The sequence below is a fragment of the Scardinius erythrophthalmus genome (assembly GCF_964197995.2).
Source record: "Scardinius erythrophthalmus genome assembly, chromosome: 17".
Lineage (NCBI taxonomy): Eukaryota > Metazoa > Chordata > Actinopteri > Cypriniformes > Leuciscidae > Scardinius > Scardinius erythrophthalmus.
In genome coordinates this window covers 920977-933476 of record NC_138237.1, presented here as the reverse complement: position 1 = coordinate 933476, position 12500 = coordinate 920977, and the positions used below count along the sequence as shown (strand labels likewise).

Below are 12500 nucleotides of genomic sequence, written 5' to 3'. Positions count from 1 at the left end.
AATCATGGAGGGGTCTGAAATTGTCATCGTAGGTGCATGGCCACTGTGAGAGACATAATCTAAAAAAAAAAAATCCAGAAATCACAATGTATGATTTTTTAACTATTTATTTGTATGATACAGCTGCAAATAAGTATTTGAACACCTGAGAAAATCAATGTTAATATTTGGTACAGTAGCCTTTGTTTGCAATTACAGAGGTCAAACGTTTCCTGTAGTTTTTCACCAGGTTTGCACACACTGCAGGAGGGATTTTGGCCCACTCCTCCACACAGATCCACCGCCCCCATGCTTCACAGTAGGGATGGTGTTCTTGGGATGGTACTCATCATTCTTCTTCCTCCAAACACGTTTAGTGGAATTATGACCAAAAAGTTCTATTTTGGTCTCATCTGACCACATGACTTTCTCCCATGACTCCTCTGGATCATCCAAATGGTCATTGGCAAACTTAAGACGGGCCTTGACATGTGCTGGTTTAAGCAGGGGAACCTTCCGTGCCATGCATGATTTCAAACCATGACGTCTTAGTGTATTACCAACAGTAACCTTGGAAACGGTGGTCCCAGCTCTTTTCAGGTCATTGACCAGCTCCTCCCGTGTAGTTCTGGGCTGATTTCTCACCTTTCTTAGGATCATTGAGACCCCACGAGGTGAGATCTTGCATGGAGCCCCAGTCCGAGGGAGATTGACAGTCATGTTTAGCTTCTTCCATTTTCTAATGATTGCTCCAACAGTGGACCTTTTTTCACCAAGCTGCTTGGCAATTTCCCCGTAGCCCTTTCCAGCCTTGTGGAGGTGTACAATTTTGTCTCTAGTGTCTTTGGACAGCTCTTTGGTCTTGGCCATGTTAGTAGTTGGATTCTTACTGATTGTATGGGGTGGACAGGTGTCTTTATGCAGCTAACGACCTCAAACAGGTGCATCTAATTTAGGATAATAAATGGAGTGGAGGTGAACATTTTAAAGGCAGACTAACAGGTCTTTGAGGGTCAGAATTCTAGCTGATAGACAGGTGTTCAAATACTTATTTGCAACTGCATCATACAAATAAATAGTTAAAAAATCATAAATTGTGATTTCTGGATTTTTTTTTTTTTTTTAGATTATGTCTCTCACAGTGGCCATGCACCTACGATGACAATTTCAGACCCCTCCATGATTTCTAAGTGGGAGAACTTGCAAAATAACAGGGTGTTCAAATACTTATTTTCCTCACTGTAAATGTAACGTTATGTGACATAATTGTTCTCCTGCTGTTATATTGACCTCTTTCCGTGGTTGAAAAACACTAACGTTAATTGGTTGATATTATGTACACTTTCGGTACGTTGTACTGCATCTTTAAATAAAAAAGTAACAGATGATCGGTTCATGTGCACTTGAACTGAGGCGCTCAGCGATCTGTCACGTCACATTTACAGGCGCCAAACGTATTTTTGTCTGAATTTCGTAATAAAATTGATGAAATCTAAGAGCTGAGAATTAGTTTAATATTAAAAGTAGGTTACCTCTTTGCTCCGCAATTTATCTGTGCGTGAGAAAATGGATGTGTGGCGTGAGAGCGTGTGAAAAGTGTCTATTGTGTGAGTCTCACGCTCAATGCAGAGAGTTGGCAGCCCTGCCTCGTTAGAGTCACAAATGATTTGCTCTTATCATCCGATCGTGGTTGTGTCTCTCTATTAGTGTTACTCGATCTTAGTGCTGCATTTGACACTATCGACCACAACATTCTTTTAAATAGACTCGAACATTATGTTGGCATTAGTGGAATTGCACTAGCATGGTTTAAATCACACTTATCTGACCGTTATCAGTTTGTAGCAGTAAATGAAGAGATGTCTCATCGATCACAAGTTCAGTATGGCGTACCACAAGGCTCAGTACTAGGACCGCTGCTGTTCACTCTGTACATGCTACCCTCACACACACACACACACACTCTGTACATGCTACCCGCACACACACACACACACACACACACACACACACACACACACACACACACACACACACACACACACACTGTACCATTAGGAGATATCATTAGGAAACATGGCATTAGTTTTCACTGTTATGCCGATGATACTCAGCTGTATATTTCTTCACGCCCAGACGGAACTTACCAATTCAAAATTAACGGAATGCAAAGCTGATATAAAAATTGGATGACTAGTAATTTCCTACTACTAAACTCTGAAAAAAAAAAAAAAGAGTTTCTCTGTCATCTCAAAATTTGTGAGTAAATGCCATTCACTGAATTAACTTGCAAGAATGTAACTTGCTGTCAATAGAACTGAAGGCATTATAAACCATTTACAATAAACAAGGCAAGGCAAGTTTATTTATATAGCACATTTCATACACAATGGCAATTCAAAGTGCTTTACATAGAAGAAATAAAAATAATAAAAATAAATAAGAATAATTAAAACAGTTTAAAAAATAAAATAAAATACAGTACAAACAGTCGGACGAACAGTGGCACAGTGCTCATTCAGTAAATGCACAGCTAAACAGAAGTGTTTTGAGTCTGGATGTGAATGTGACTACAGTAGGAGCACGTCTGATCTCCTCTGGAAGCTGTTCCAGCATAATAGCTAAAAGCAGATTCGCCATGCTTAGAGTGAACCCTTGGTATTTCTACCTGATATGATCCTAGTGATATGAGTGATCTGTTGGGTTTATATTCAGTGAGCATATCTGCAATATATTGAGGTCCTAGGCCATTGAATGATTTATATACCAGTAATAATACTTATACTTTACGATTGTAAAGACCTGAGGACTGGTGTGATGTGTTCATATGTTCTGGTTCTGCTCAGCGTTCTGTATGAGCTGACACTGTCTTATGGTGTTTTTGGGAAGGCCAGTGAGGAGTCCATTACAATAATCCACCCTGCTGGTGACGAAAGCATGCACAAGTTTCTCTAAGTTTCTCCTAAGGCTAGGTAGAGCTGTGTGTCGTCTGCAGAGCTGTGGTAAATCTGTGTGTCGTCTGCATAGCTGTGGTAAGCAATTTGGTTCTTTCTCATTATTTGGCTCATTGGGAGCATATACAGGTTGAACAGGAGTGGCGCAAGAATTGAGCCTTGAGGGACTCCGCATGTCATGGATGTCCACTCAGACTTATGGTCTCCTATACTCACATAATAACCTCTCCCATCTAAGTATGACCTGAACCATTTTAGGACTATCCCAGAAAGCCCCACCCAGTTTTCCAGCCTGTCCAGAAGTATGTTATGATCGACAGTGTCAAATGCAGCACTGAGGTCGAGTAGTACCAGCACTGATAATTTGCCTGAATCAGTATTTAAGCGAATATCGTTTATTATCTTTATGAGCACTGTCTCTGTGCTGTGGTGTGGTCGGAAACCAGACTGAAAATTGTCAAAGTATCCATTCGAGATTAAGAATTTGTTCAGCTGATTGAAAACAGTTTAACAATGTTAATATTGCAGGCTCTAAATTATTGAATTAGTATTTTACATCAATTAAAGTTTATTAGAACTGAACATATTTACACAAGAAAAAGCCATAGCTTTATCCTTAACTCATGCGGATCCAGGCTATAAAACTAATAAATGTTCTTTTGTAGTTTCCCAAATGGAAAATTACATACAGTTCATGCATATCCAGAGTTAACTGTAACTTATATTTAACATAATACACAGTATTAACTGCAGTTTCATCTTTGTCCACTAGATGACACAACTAGCTTTTCCAAGGCTTTAGTTCAGATTGGAGACTGTAAAAGAAGCCGGATCTGAGGATCTGACGTGTCAAATATGAAGCAGAAACTTAATGAATCTGATCCTGTTCTATCACAGAATCAGTGTCACTGTTTTAATGTGATCTTCTTGTTAACCTCGTATTTACTTTTCACATTCTTGTTTCGGTCTTAAATTGTGTTAGCCAGCACTGTCATAAAAAGCAATACGGTACACACAATATTAATAACAGCAGTAATTAGAGTAGAAACGATGGTGAACCGACATCAGCTGAACAATGACACTATATGATAGTTGGTAAGCTTTGCTAATACTTTATAAGAGTTACTGTATGAACGTTTTGACCCGCTCAATGAAAGTTTATGAGAATTTGGGAATGTTTGGAGTCCGATACAAGAATTCAGAAGGTCGGATCAGTTAAAAAAGACACAGTATCCCGAGTCAGAACAGTCCGAGTCGAGTTTAAAGCTCTAGGAGGAGATAATGTCTAAAATGTATTCTCAGAAGAAACAGAAATAGTAGATCAGTATGTCAGCTGGTGTGGCGAGCCTCAGTCACTGTTAAAACAAAGACAGTTTTGAGACATCCACTTTTATCTAATATCATCAGAATGTATGTAAATCTGGCTGTCATCTGCATAAAAATAAAAAGTTAGGAAAGAGGGAAAATGTAAATGAGTAAAAGAGAAAAGGGCCCAAAACGGAGCCCTGAGGAACGCCAAACACACAACCTCAGACGCTTAAACTAGTGCAGTATCAGAAACAATCTCTCAGCGGCTGATTAAAAGAGTGACCTACAGTTATTCTTCCGTAATGGTGTCGGATAATATCACTGGCTTGTTGTTAACAGAGTGTGCGTTGAAAAGCTGATGAGGTTGAAGAGTGATGTATACAGCGCAGGATTCCTGCATATCTATATTAACAGCATCAGTCAGTGTCAGTGATGTGAAGAGCTGAGACTGTCATAATATTCTCATGAGACGATCACATTCCAGCTACACACACACACACACACGTCATTTTCACGTCATATATCAACTCAAACCAGCTTAAATCTGCAGCTGAAATAAATCTGGTGTAGAATTTACTCAGAGATCACTAGTAAATTTCACAAATAATTACATAAAAATGGCATGTTGAATTTTGAGGTAGAAAAACACACTCCAATAATCTATTCATAACTTCGAAAAAACATGCAATTCTCAAATCGAGAAAGTGAAATTTAACTACATAAAACAAATACAATTGAGCATCTTAAAAAACAATATTAGTACATTTGATCTAAATCAAGATAATCTGAGCTCTTCTAAATATAATGTTTTGAGATGTGGTGCAAGAAATCACGTTCTTCCTCAGTGTTTCTGTCTAGTTTTCCAGCACAAATATCTAAACATTCTTAAATCAAGACTTTTTTTTCTGACTCCACTGAAAAATGTGTTCTTGTGTTTTCATTAAACAAGGCGTAATATCTTCAGTCATTTTGCTTCTTCTCCAGTAAATGTATCTGGTCTTCCAGTACAAATATCTAAACATTCTTAAATCAAGGCGAAAATACGAAAGAAAGAACCATTTTTTAGTGCAAATCAAGAACACACCTGACAAACAAATGGAAAGAAACCAGCAGAAAAGAGAGCTCGAGTTTATTTGTAAAGCGCATTAATTCATCCGAATGAGGTTATATGGAAACAATGAGCCACACTGGGCTGAAATGACAGAGAGAAGCAATAGTGATGCTCACACACACACTGGTTATGTGGCACTGGAGTGCGAGAGCCGCTCGGCCTCAAAATAACAATCATACGTGAGCTAATGAGAAACTCAAGCCTTCCAACTCGCTCATGATCCGCATTTAAAACATGTCAAAACCCTGCAAGACTTTCAAGCGCCAGTGCAAGATTCTTAGCAGGTCCTTATAAACACAACCCGAGAGTCCCACACCAGGAGAACCTCCGAGAGCAGAAGCCCGAAGATACAGACATGAGAGGAACGTCGTATTCGCAGAAGAGCCTGAGCGTCAGCGGCTCCAGCCGGATGAGGGTCCAGAGCCCGTCTCCGTCCCGATGCCGAGGCTCGTCGTTCAGCCGAGGGCGAGCCGGGTTCCCGGGTCAGGCTGTGGAAGTCGCCACCGAGATCCATCAGCACCAAACCAACGAGAAGGAGGAGATGCAGGAGCTGAACGTGCGCTTCGCCGGGTACATCGAGAAGGTCCAGGCGCTGGAGACGAGGAACGCTTCGCTGAGAGCCGAGCTGGAGTCGCTTCAGGGACGCTTTAAAGCAGGACCCACTGGCCTCGGGGACGAGTACGAGCTGAAGTTTAAGGAGATGAGGGATCTGATCGAAGCCCTGACCGCTGAGAAGGGCTCGGCCGATATAGAGAGAGGTTACATCGAGGAGGAGGTGGAGGTCTGGAGGATGAAGCTCGAGGAGGAGCTGGCCATCAAAGGTGAGGATGGAGATGTTCTTAGTTAAAGTCTGCGTGTAGTCAATCATTCTATCCCTTAAAACTCATCTTTGATCACCAAAAATCCATATTTAAACGTTTCCAAGTTTTGGATCGGTAAGATTTTTTAAAATAAGTATCTTCTGCTCACCAAGTCTGCATTTATTTGATTAAAAATACACCCCAAAAAACAGTAATATTGTGAAATATTATTCCAGTGTAAATCATCTGTTCTCTATGTGAATATATAGTAAAGTGTAATTTATTCCTGTGATCAAAGCTGAATTTTCAGCATCATTACTCCAGTCTTTAGAGTCACATGATCCTTCACAAATGATCAAGAAACATTTATGATTATTATCAGTGTTGAAAACAGTTGTGTACATTTTTTTTCCAGGATTCTTTGATGAATAGAAAGTTCAAACGAACAGCATTTATCAGAAATAGAATCTTTCGTAAATCGATTACTCAAGTAGAAAATAATCCTCAAGTACAGATACTCAAAAAGTGTACTTAAGTACTCAAGCAAATGTACTTCATTACGGTCCACCTCTGTTTATTTATATAAAACCACTTGTATATGACCTCACTAATGACCTTGATGATTTGACTCCACAGAGGAGGCCGAAATGATTCTCCGCGAGTTCCGTCAAGACGTGGACAACGCCACGCTACAGAAGGCCGACCTGGAGAAGCGCATCGAGCAACTGGTGGCCGAGATCGAGTTCCTGAAGAAGCTCCACGACGAGGAGGTCGCCGACCTCCTCAAGCAGATCGAGGAGTCCAAGGTGACGGTGGAGCTGGACTCCGACAGACCCGATCTAGCGGCGTACCTGCGAAACATGCGCGCCGAGATCGAGGCCGTCGCCGCTCGCAACGTCCAAGAGGCCGAGAAGTGGTACAAGGGCAAGTTCGACACTCTGAAAGTGCAGGCCAGCAAACACGAGGGCCACATGAAGACCATGAAGGACGAGATCACCAGCTTCCACAACCAGGTTTCGGACCTGCAGAACCAGATCGACGGTCTGAGGGCCCGTAACGCGGCTCTGGAGCAGCAGCTCGAGGACATGGAGGCCGCGCACCTCGACAAGACGTCCGGCCTGGAGGACATCATCGCTCAGCTGGAGAACCAGCTCTGCGAGACCAAGGTGGAGATGGGGAAATACATGGCCGACTATCAGGAGCTGCTTCACATCAAGCTGAAGCTGGACGCCGAGATCGCCACCTATAGGAAGCTTCTGGAAGGAGAGGAGAAACGGCTCGGGATCTCCGTCGTCGAAGGTCTGTCCGCGGTCGCGGGTGAGTTCGCCAAAATATACGAGTGCTTTAGGATTCTCTGTTAGCTTATTAGGGCTGGAATACACTGAATGATTTTTGCACCAATTTACAGTTAGTTTGCAGATTCGAGTTGACAGATTTCACAGGAAATAGTGTTTGGTGGACACAGACTTTCATTCGGTTGAAGGAGATCAAATGTTAATAGGGAAAAAATATGTTCTTAATGATTCTGTCTCGTTTTCCAGCACAAACATCTACACATTCTTAAATCAAGATACATTTACTGGAGAAGAAGCAAAATTACTTAAAAATTATGATAAATGTATCAAAATTAAGTGAGTTTATGTTTAAAACAAGAACAAGTTAATCTTAATTCAAAGGGAAAACAGGATTCTTTTTCTGACGCCACTGGCGGATATTTGTTCTTACTTTTCTTTTTTTTTATAGCAAAAACTGACTTCATTTTAATCAATTTTGATAATTTTTTCAGAAAACAAGACTTAATATTTTGTCATCTTGCTTCTCGAGTAAATGCATCTCGATTCATGAATGTTTCAATATTTTACTGAAAAAAGCAGTTTGATATCTTGCACAGATTTTTGAACATATTGATTTCATTTTTCATGCTTCTCGTAGCAATCCGATCAGGTTTTAAAAGTTGTGTATTCCAGTTTTTAGACATAAACTGAGAGACGCTACGCAACATTTGAAATATGAACAGATTTGAAACACTCTGCATCATATACTTGCCGACTTTGTAAATGGTTACAGAGGAAAAGTTGGGCATTAAACACTAACAGACTTTCCGATTGTTCCGAACAAACGCTGAATCAAACTTTACGTGCTATCAGAATAATCGTAAATACGGGTTTCCTAGTAGAATTTCCTAGCCTGAGTTTCCTAGTCGGAAATTCCTAGTTGGAGTTTAATTTTTAATTTTTATTTGAATTTTTAGTAAAAAAATTGGACCTGAATGGCATCTCAAGACGTATTTACTACTGGGAAACTGAGATCATTTTGATGGGTTAGGGTTAGCAAGCTGACCATCTAGATAGAGCTGTGAATGTTTATATGGTTGTCAATGAATGGGACGCTACATTTTATTCAAAATTAAATATCTTCAGTACATTTTGCCCAAGAAATAGACAAGAATAAACATTGTGTCCTCCATGATTCCTATTCTTTCCGACAAGAGGGTGTTCATGTCCAATTTCCGACTAGAAAACTCCAACTAGGAATTTTCAACCAGAAAACTAAGAATAGGAATTTCCATCTAGGAAACTCAGACAAGTCATTTCCAACTAGGAAACTTCAACTAGAAATTTCCGACTAGGAAACTCAGAATAGGAATTTCCAACTAGGAAACTTCAACTAGAAATTTCCGACTAGGAAACTTCAACTAGAAATTTTCAACCAGAAAACTAAGAATAGGAATTTCCATCTAGAAAACTCAGACTAGTAATTTCCAACTAGGAAACTTCAACTAGAAATTTCTAACTAGGAAACCCAGACTAGGAATTTCCAACTAGGAAACTCAGACTAGGAATTTCCAACTAGGAAACTTCAACTAGGAAACTTGTATTTATGATAGTTGTGATATTACATGTAGGCAACATAGGTCTTAGAAAATTCTTGCTCTTAATGGGATATCTTGTTTTCCCCAGCAGTGACAGAGGAGAGAACCACGTCTGTGTCCCGCACTGTAGAGACTCACACAACTGTTGCCTGAGGACCGACGGAAGCGTCTGAAGACTCAAACCCGACTAAACCTGTCCCACTAAACTAGCGGAGTTAACTGAGACTCACGAGATGTAAACCGTTGTCTCATGTAAAAGAACCACAATGTTACCAGGTACTAAATAAAGCTTGAGTTCAATGCACACTGGTCTCTGTTGATTACTGGACCCTTGATTTCTGGAGTTTCTACATTCATTTGTTTCTGGTCACTGTTGTCTTTGGCTTGATCAGTTGCAGTTAAAAAATCAAAAATTTATTGATTTTACAACATTAACATTTTACTGTTTATTGTATAAAGCGTTATAGAAATAAATATGACTTGACATTTAAAATGGCATATGTAGCTACGGTTCAATAGCAGTTAGCCTCATAATAATACACTCATTTAACCTGTTAACTGTGATCAAACTGTTTCACAGGAGGAATTTTGAGTGTTTAAGCTTTTGAATGATGATTACTAAAATATTTCATACCGAAAATAAACCGGGACTCTGACAGTTAAAGGGCAAAAATATGATTATCCCACATAAAGAGAAAGAGTCTCACTGCACAGTTTCCTTTTATTTCTCATAATGTCACATACAAAACCTCCTCACGAGAGTAAATGTGCAGTTTATCAGAGTCCTCCAGCAGTTCCTGACAGAGCGGATGGTGTTAAAAGCATCACTTGACAACAATATAATCATTCACAGCTCTATTCCACCCCATTTTTCTCTATTGCTGACGGTTGTGTAATTTTGCTCAAATACAGGCTAGTTTTCATCAAAATGATCAGTTTCCCATTAGCAAATACGACTAGGAAGCTCCAACTATGAATTTCTGACTAGGAAACTCATATTTATGATAATTCCATTGGCATGTGAAGGCAGCACAAATCGCAATAAACATGAAACGCTGCCTTCGCATGCCATCGGGATTATAGTAAATATGAGTTTTCTAGTCAGACATTCGTAGTCGGAGTTTCCTAGTCGGAGTCTGGACATGAACGCCCTCGCAAGTCGTGATTACTACTGGGAAACAGTAAAGATAACAAAGCTCTTGTTTTAACAAAGCAACTGAACAGAACGAGCTCGTAAACATGACTTACGAAGTGGGAAGTAGGAAATTTCCGACAGAAGACGGCAAGAATGCACAGCAGAAATCGTTCTCCTCTCTGCCGGGTTTAGTTTATGGCACGCCCAACTCGGAAACTCTGGGATCAAAATTATCTCTGAGTTTCCCAGTAGTAAAATAAATGTAAAAAAAACTTGTAAGGCCGTCAGGTCAAATTTCTGACTAAGAAAAACCAACTAGGAATTTCTGACTAGGAAACTCCCACTTCCAACTAAGAATTTTCATCTAGGAAATACCAGCTTCCAACTAGGAAACTCCAACTTGAATTTTTTCCAGAAAAAATTAAATTAAAATTAAAATCATCAAAGCCATACATTGTCAAGTTGTTCCAAATTTGAAGTTATCACAAAAATGTAGCCGTTTTCACAGGATGAACTTTGAGTGTTTAAGCTTTTGAATGATGATGATTACTCAAATATGTCAGTGTCAGATTCCTGGTTTATTGGCTCTTTTCCCAGTTAAAAGGTCAAAAATAAACAAACTGGATTATCCCACATAAAGAGAAAGAGTCTCACTGCACAGTTTCCTTTTATTTCTCACAATGTCACATACAAATCCTCCTCACGAGAGTAAATGTGCAGTTTATCAGAGTACTCCAGCAGTTCCTGACAGAGAGGATGGCGTTAAACGCATCACTTCCTCTTCTTCCTCTTCAGGGCCTTCCATTCTCCCTCCTGATTGGCCAGACTGCCGAAGAGCTCCTTCACCTTCCTCTTCCTTTCCGAATCCCTGACGCACAAACACAACACCATCAGAGACACGACACATGACGTGACACAGACGTCAATCACATGACAATCACATAGGGCTGCACAATTAATCGAATCTGTAATCGCGATTACAATTACGAATGCCACGATTATGTAATCGTTCAAAGGCGCAACTACCAAAATAAAAGTCCACTTACATTATTGTGTGTGTAAGATGTGTTTCTCTTTCTCCAGCGCATCTTAACGGTTTCCCCACATTGTTTTAATTTTAGCTTTAGAATAACATGCATATTTCTACTTTAGTTTAGTTTCTTTAAATATTTCATCTTTTTAATATTTGACGTCTGAGGCTTAATGCTGTAGAAAAGCAATGAAAGTTCTCAGGAAGAGTGTTTTCAGCTTGTTTATTACAGTCGCTTCAAACTACGGCATAAAGCCATTCAAAACATCAGTCAATGTAAATTATGAGAATCGTAATTAAATAATCGCAATTACAATTCCATGGGAATAATCGACAGTTATGATTTCTGTCATAATCGTGCAGCCCTACAATCACATGACGCATCATATGACGCTCACCTGCTCATGATGTCATTGAGCTTCTCCCGGGCCAGGAATCGCGTGTCCTTCCGGATCTCCCTCAGCGCTCCCTTAAACTCACGCTTGTGCTTGTGCTTGAGTCGCTCTCGCTCCTTCTCCTCTTTAGTGTTCCCTCGCTTCTTACCGTAATCCAGACTGGAGGAGAAAGAAGAGTCAAGAGTTATTTATACAGCGCTTTTAACATTATAGATCGTTTCAGAGCAGCTTTACAGAGATAACGGGAGAATAATGCAGTAAACAGCCAACAGTGTGTGATTATGATTATGATTATGATTCAGGAGCATTACATAAGTAACGAAGATTAGTGCTGGAAGTTCAAGCAAGGCCAATCTGTCAGAGGGAAACGAGTTTCTAGTTCCTGTTTGACTCACATTTCCACAATTTTCGGTGTGAAGAGCTTCAGTGGGATGGGCTTCTTCTTCTTGAACACCAGAGGTGCATGCTGGGAAGGCTTTTCAGGAATGGCATCTAATATCTCTCTGTGAAGATCCTGCAGATTTAAAGATATACCCAGAATGAATAAGAATGAGCTGTTGGTCGTGAGCATGAGGGGCTTTGGCACCGGGGAGTTGCAGGAACGAGACCGAGAACTAATGGTTCCCTGAGGAACGCTTCGTTTTTAGTTTCCGCGTTGTTGAGGTTTGCGCGGAGATGATAATGTTTCAACGCTTGCATCTCGGATCCTGTTTGAAGGTTTGCGTTCTCGAGCTCCAAACACTGTTGTGTGTGAATGAACGTCCAGAACTAGGGCTGAAACGCTTAGTCGACATTGTCGACAAAATATCTTGTTGTCGAGTAGTCGTTTGATCCCACGTGACCTAATGTAAGGGCCTGCAATATCGCGAGCTGACCGCTACGGCGCTGTAGCGCTAGAGTGTAATGCAGCCGTTAC

The 12500-nt window shown here is 40.3% G+C and overlaps 2 protein-coding genes across 2 annotated transcripts in view; one reads left to right on the top strand and one right to left on the bottom strand.

The window, feature by feature from the left end:
• Positions 1–5707: 5707 nt before the first annotated feature.
• On the top strand, positions 5708–9177 carry LOC308705452 (vimentin; the record flags this gene model as incomplete). Its single annotated transcript, XM_081390475.1, has 3 exons — positions 5708–6173; positions 6789–7469; positions 9116–9177. 3 exons carry the CDS (start codon positions 5708–5710, stop codon positions 9175–9177), a joined length of 1209 nt encoding a protein of 402 aa, XP_081246601.1.
• A 1539-nt stretch (positions 9178–10716) lies between these two features.
• The window catches only part of nop14 (NOP14 nucleolar protein homolog (yeast)), a 31701-nt gene continuing 29917 nt past the window's right edge, over positions 10717–12500 (bottom strand). The window contains exons 16-18 of the mRNA XM_081390119.1: positions 11980–12098; positions 11588–11743; positions 10717–11027 (exon numbers count right to left, since the gene is read on the bottom strand). Of these exons, the coding sequence (XP_081246245.1) occupies positions 10931–11027; positions 11588–11743; positions 11980–12098 (372 nt within the window). The 3' untranslated portion in view covers positions 10717–10930. The remainder of the gene's footprint in view (positions 11028–11587; positions 11744–11979; positions 12099–12500) is intronic.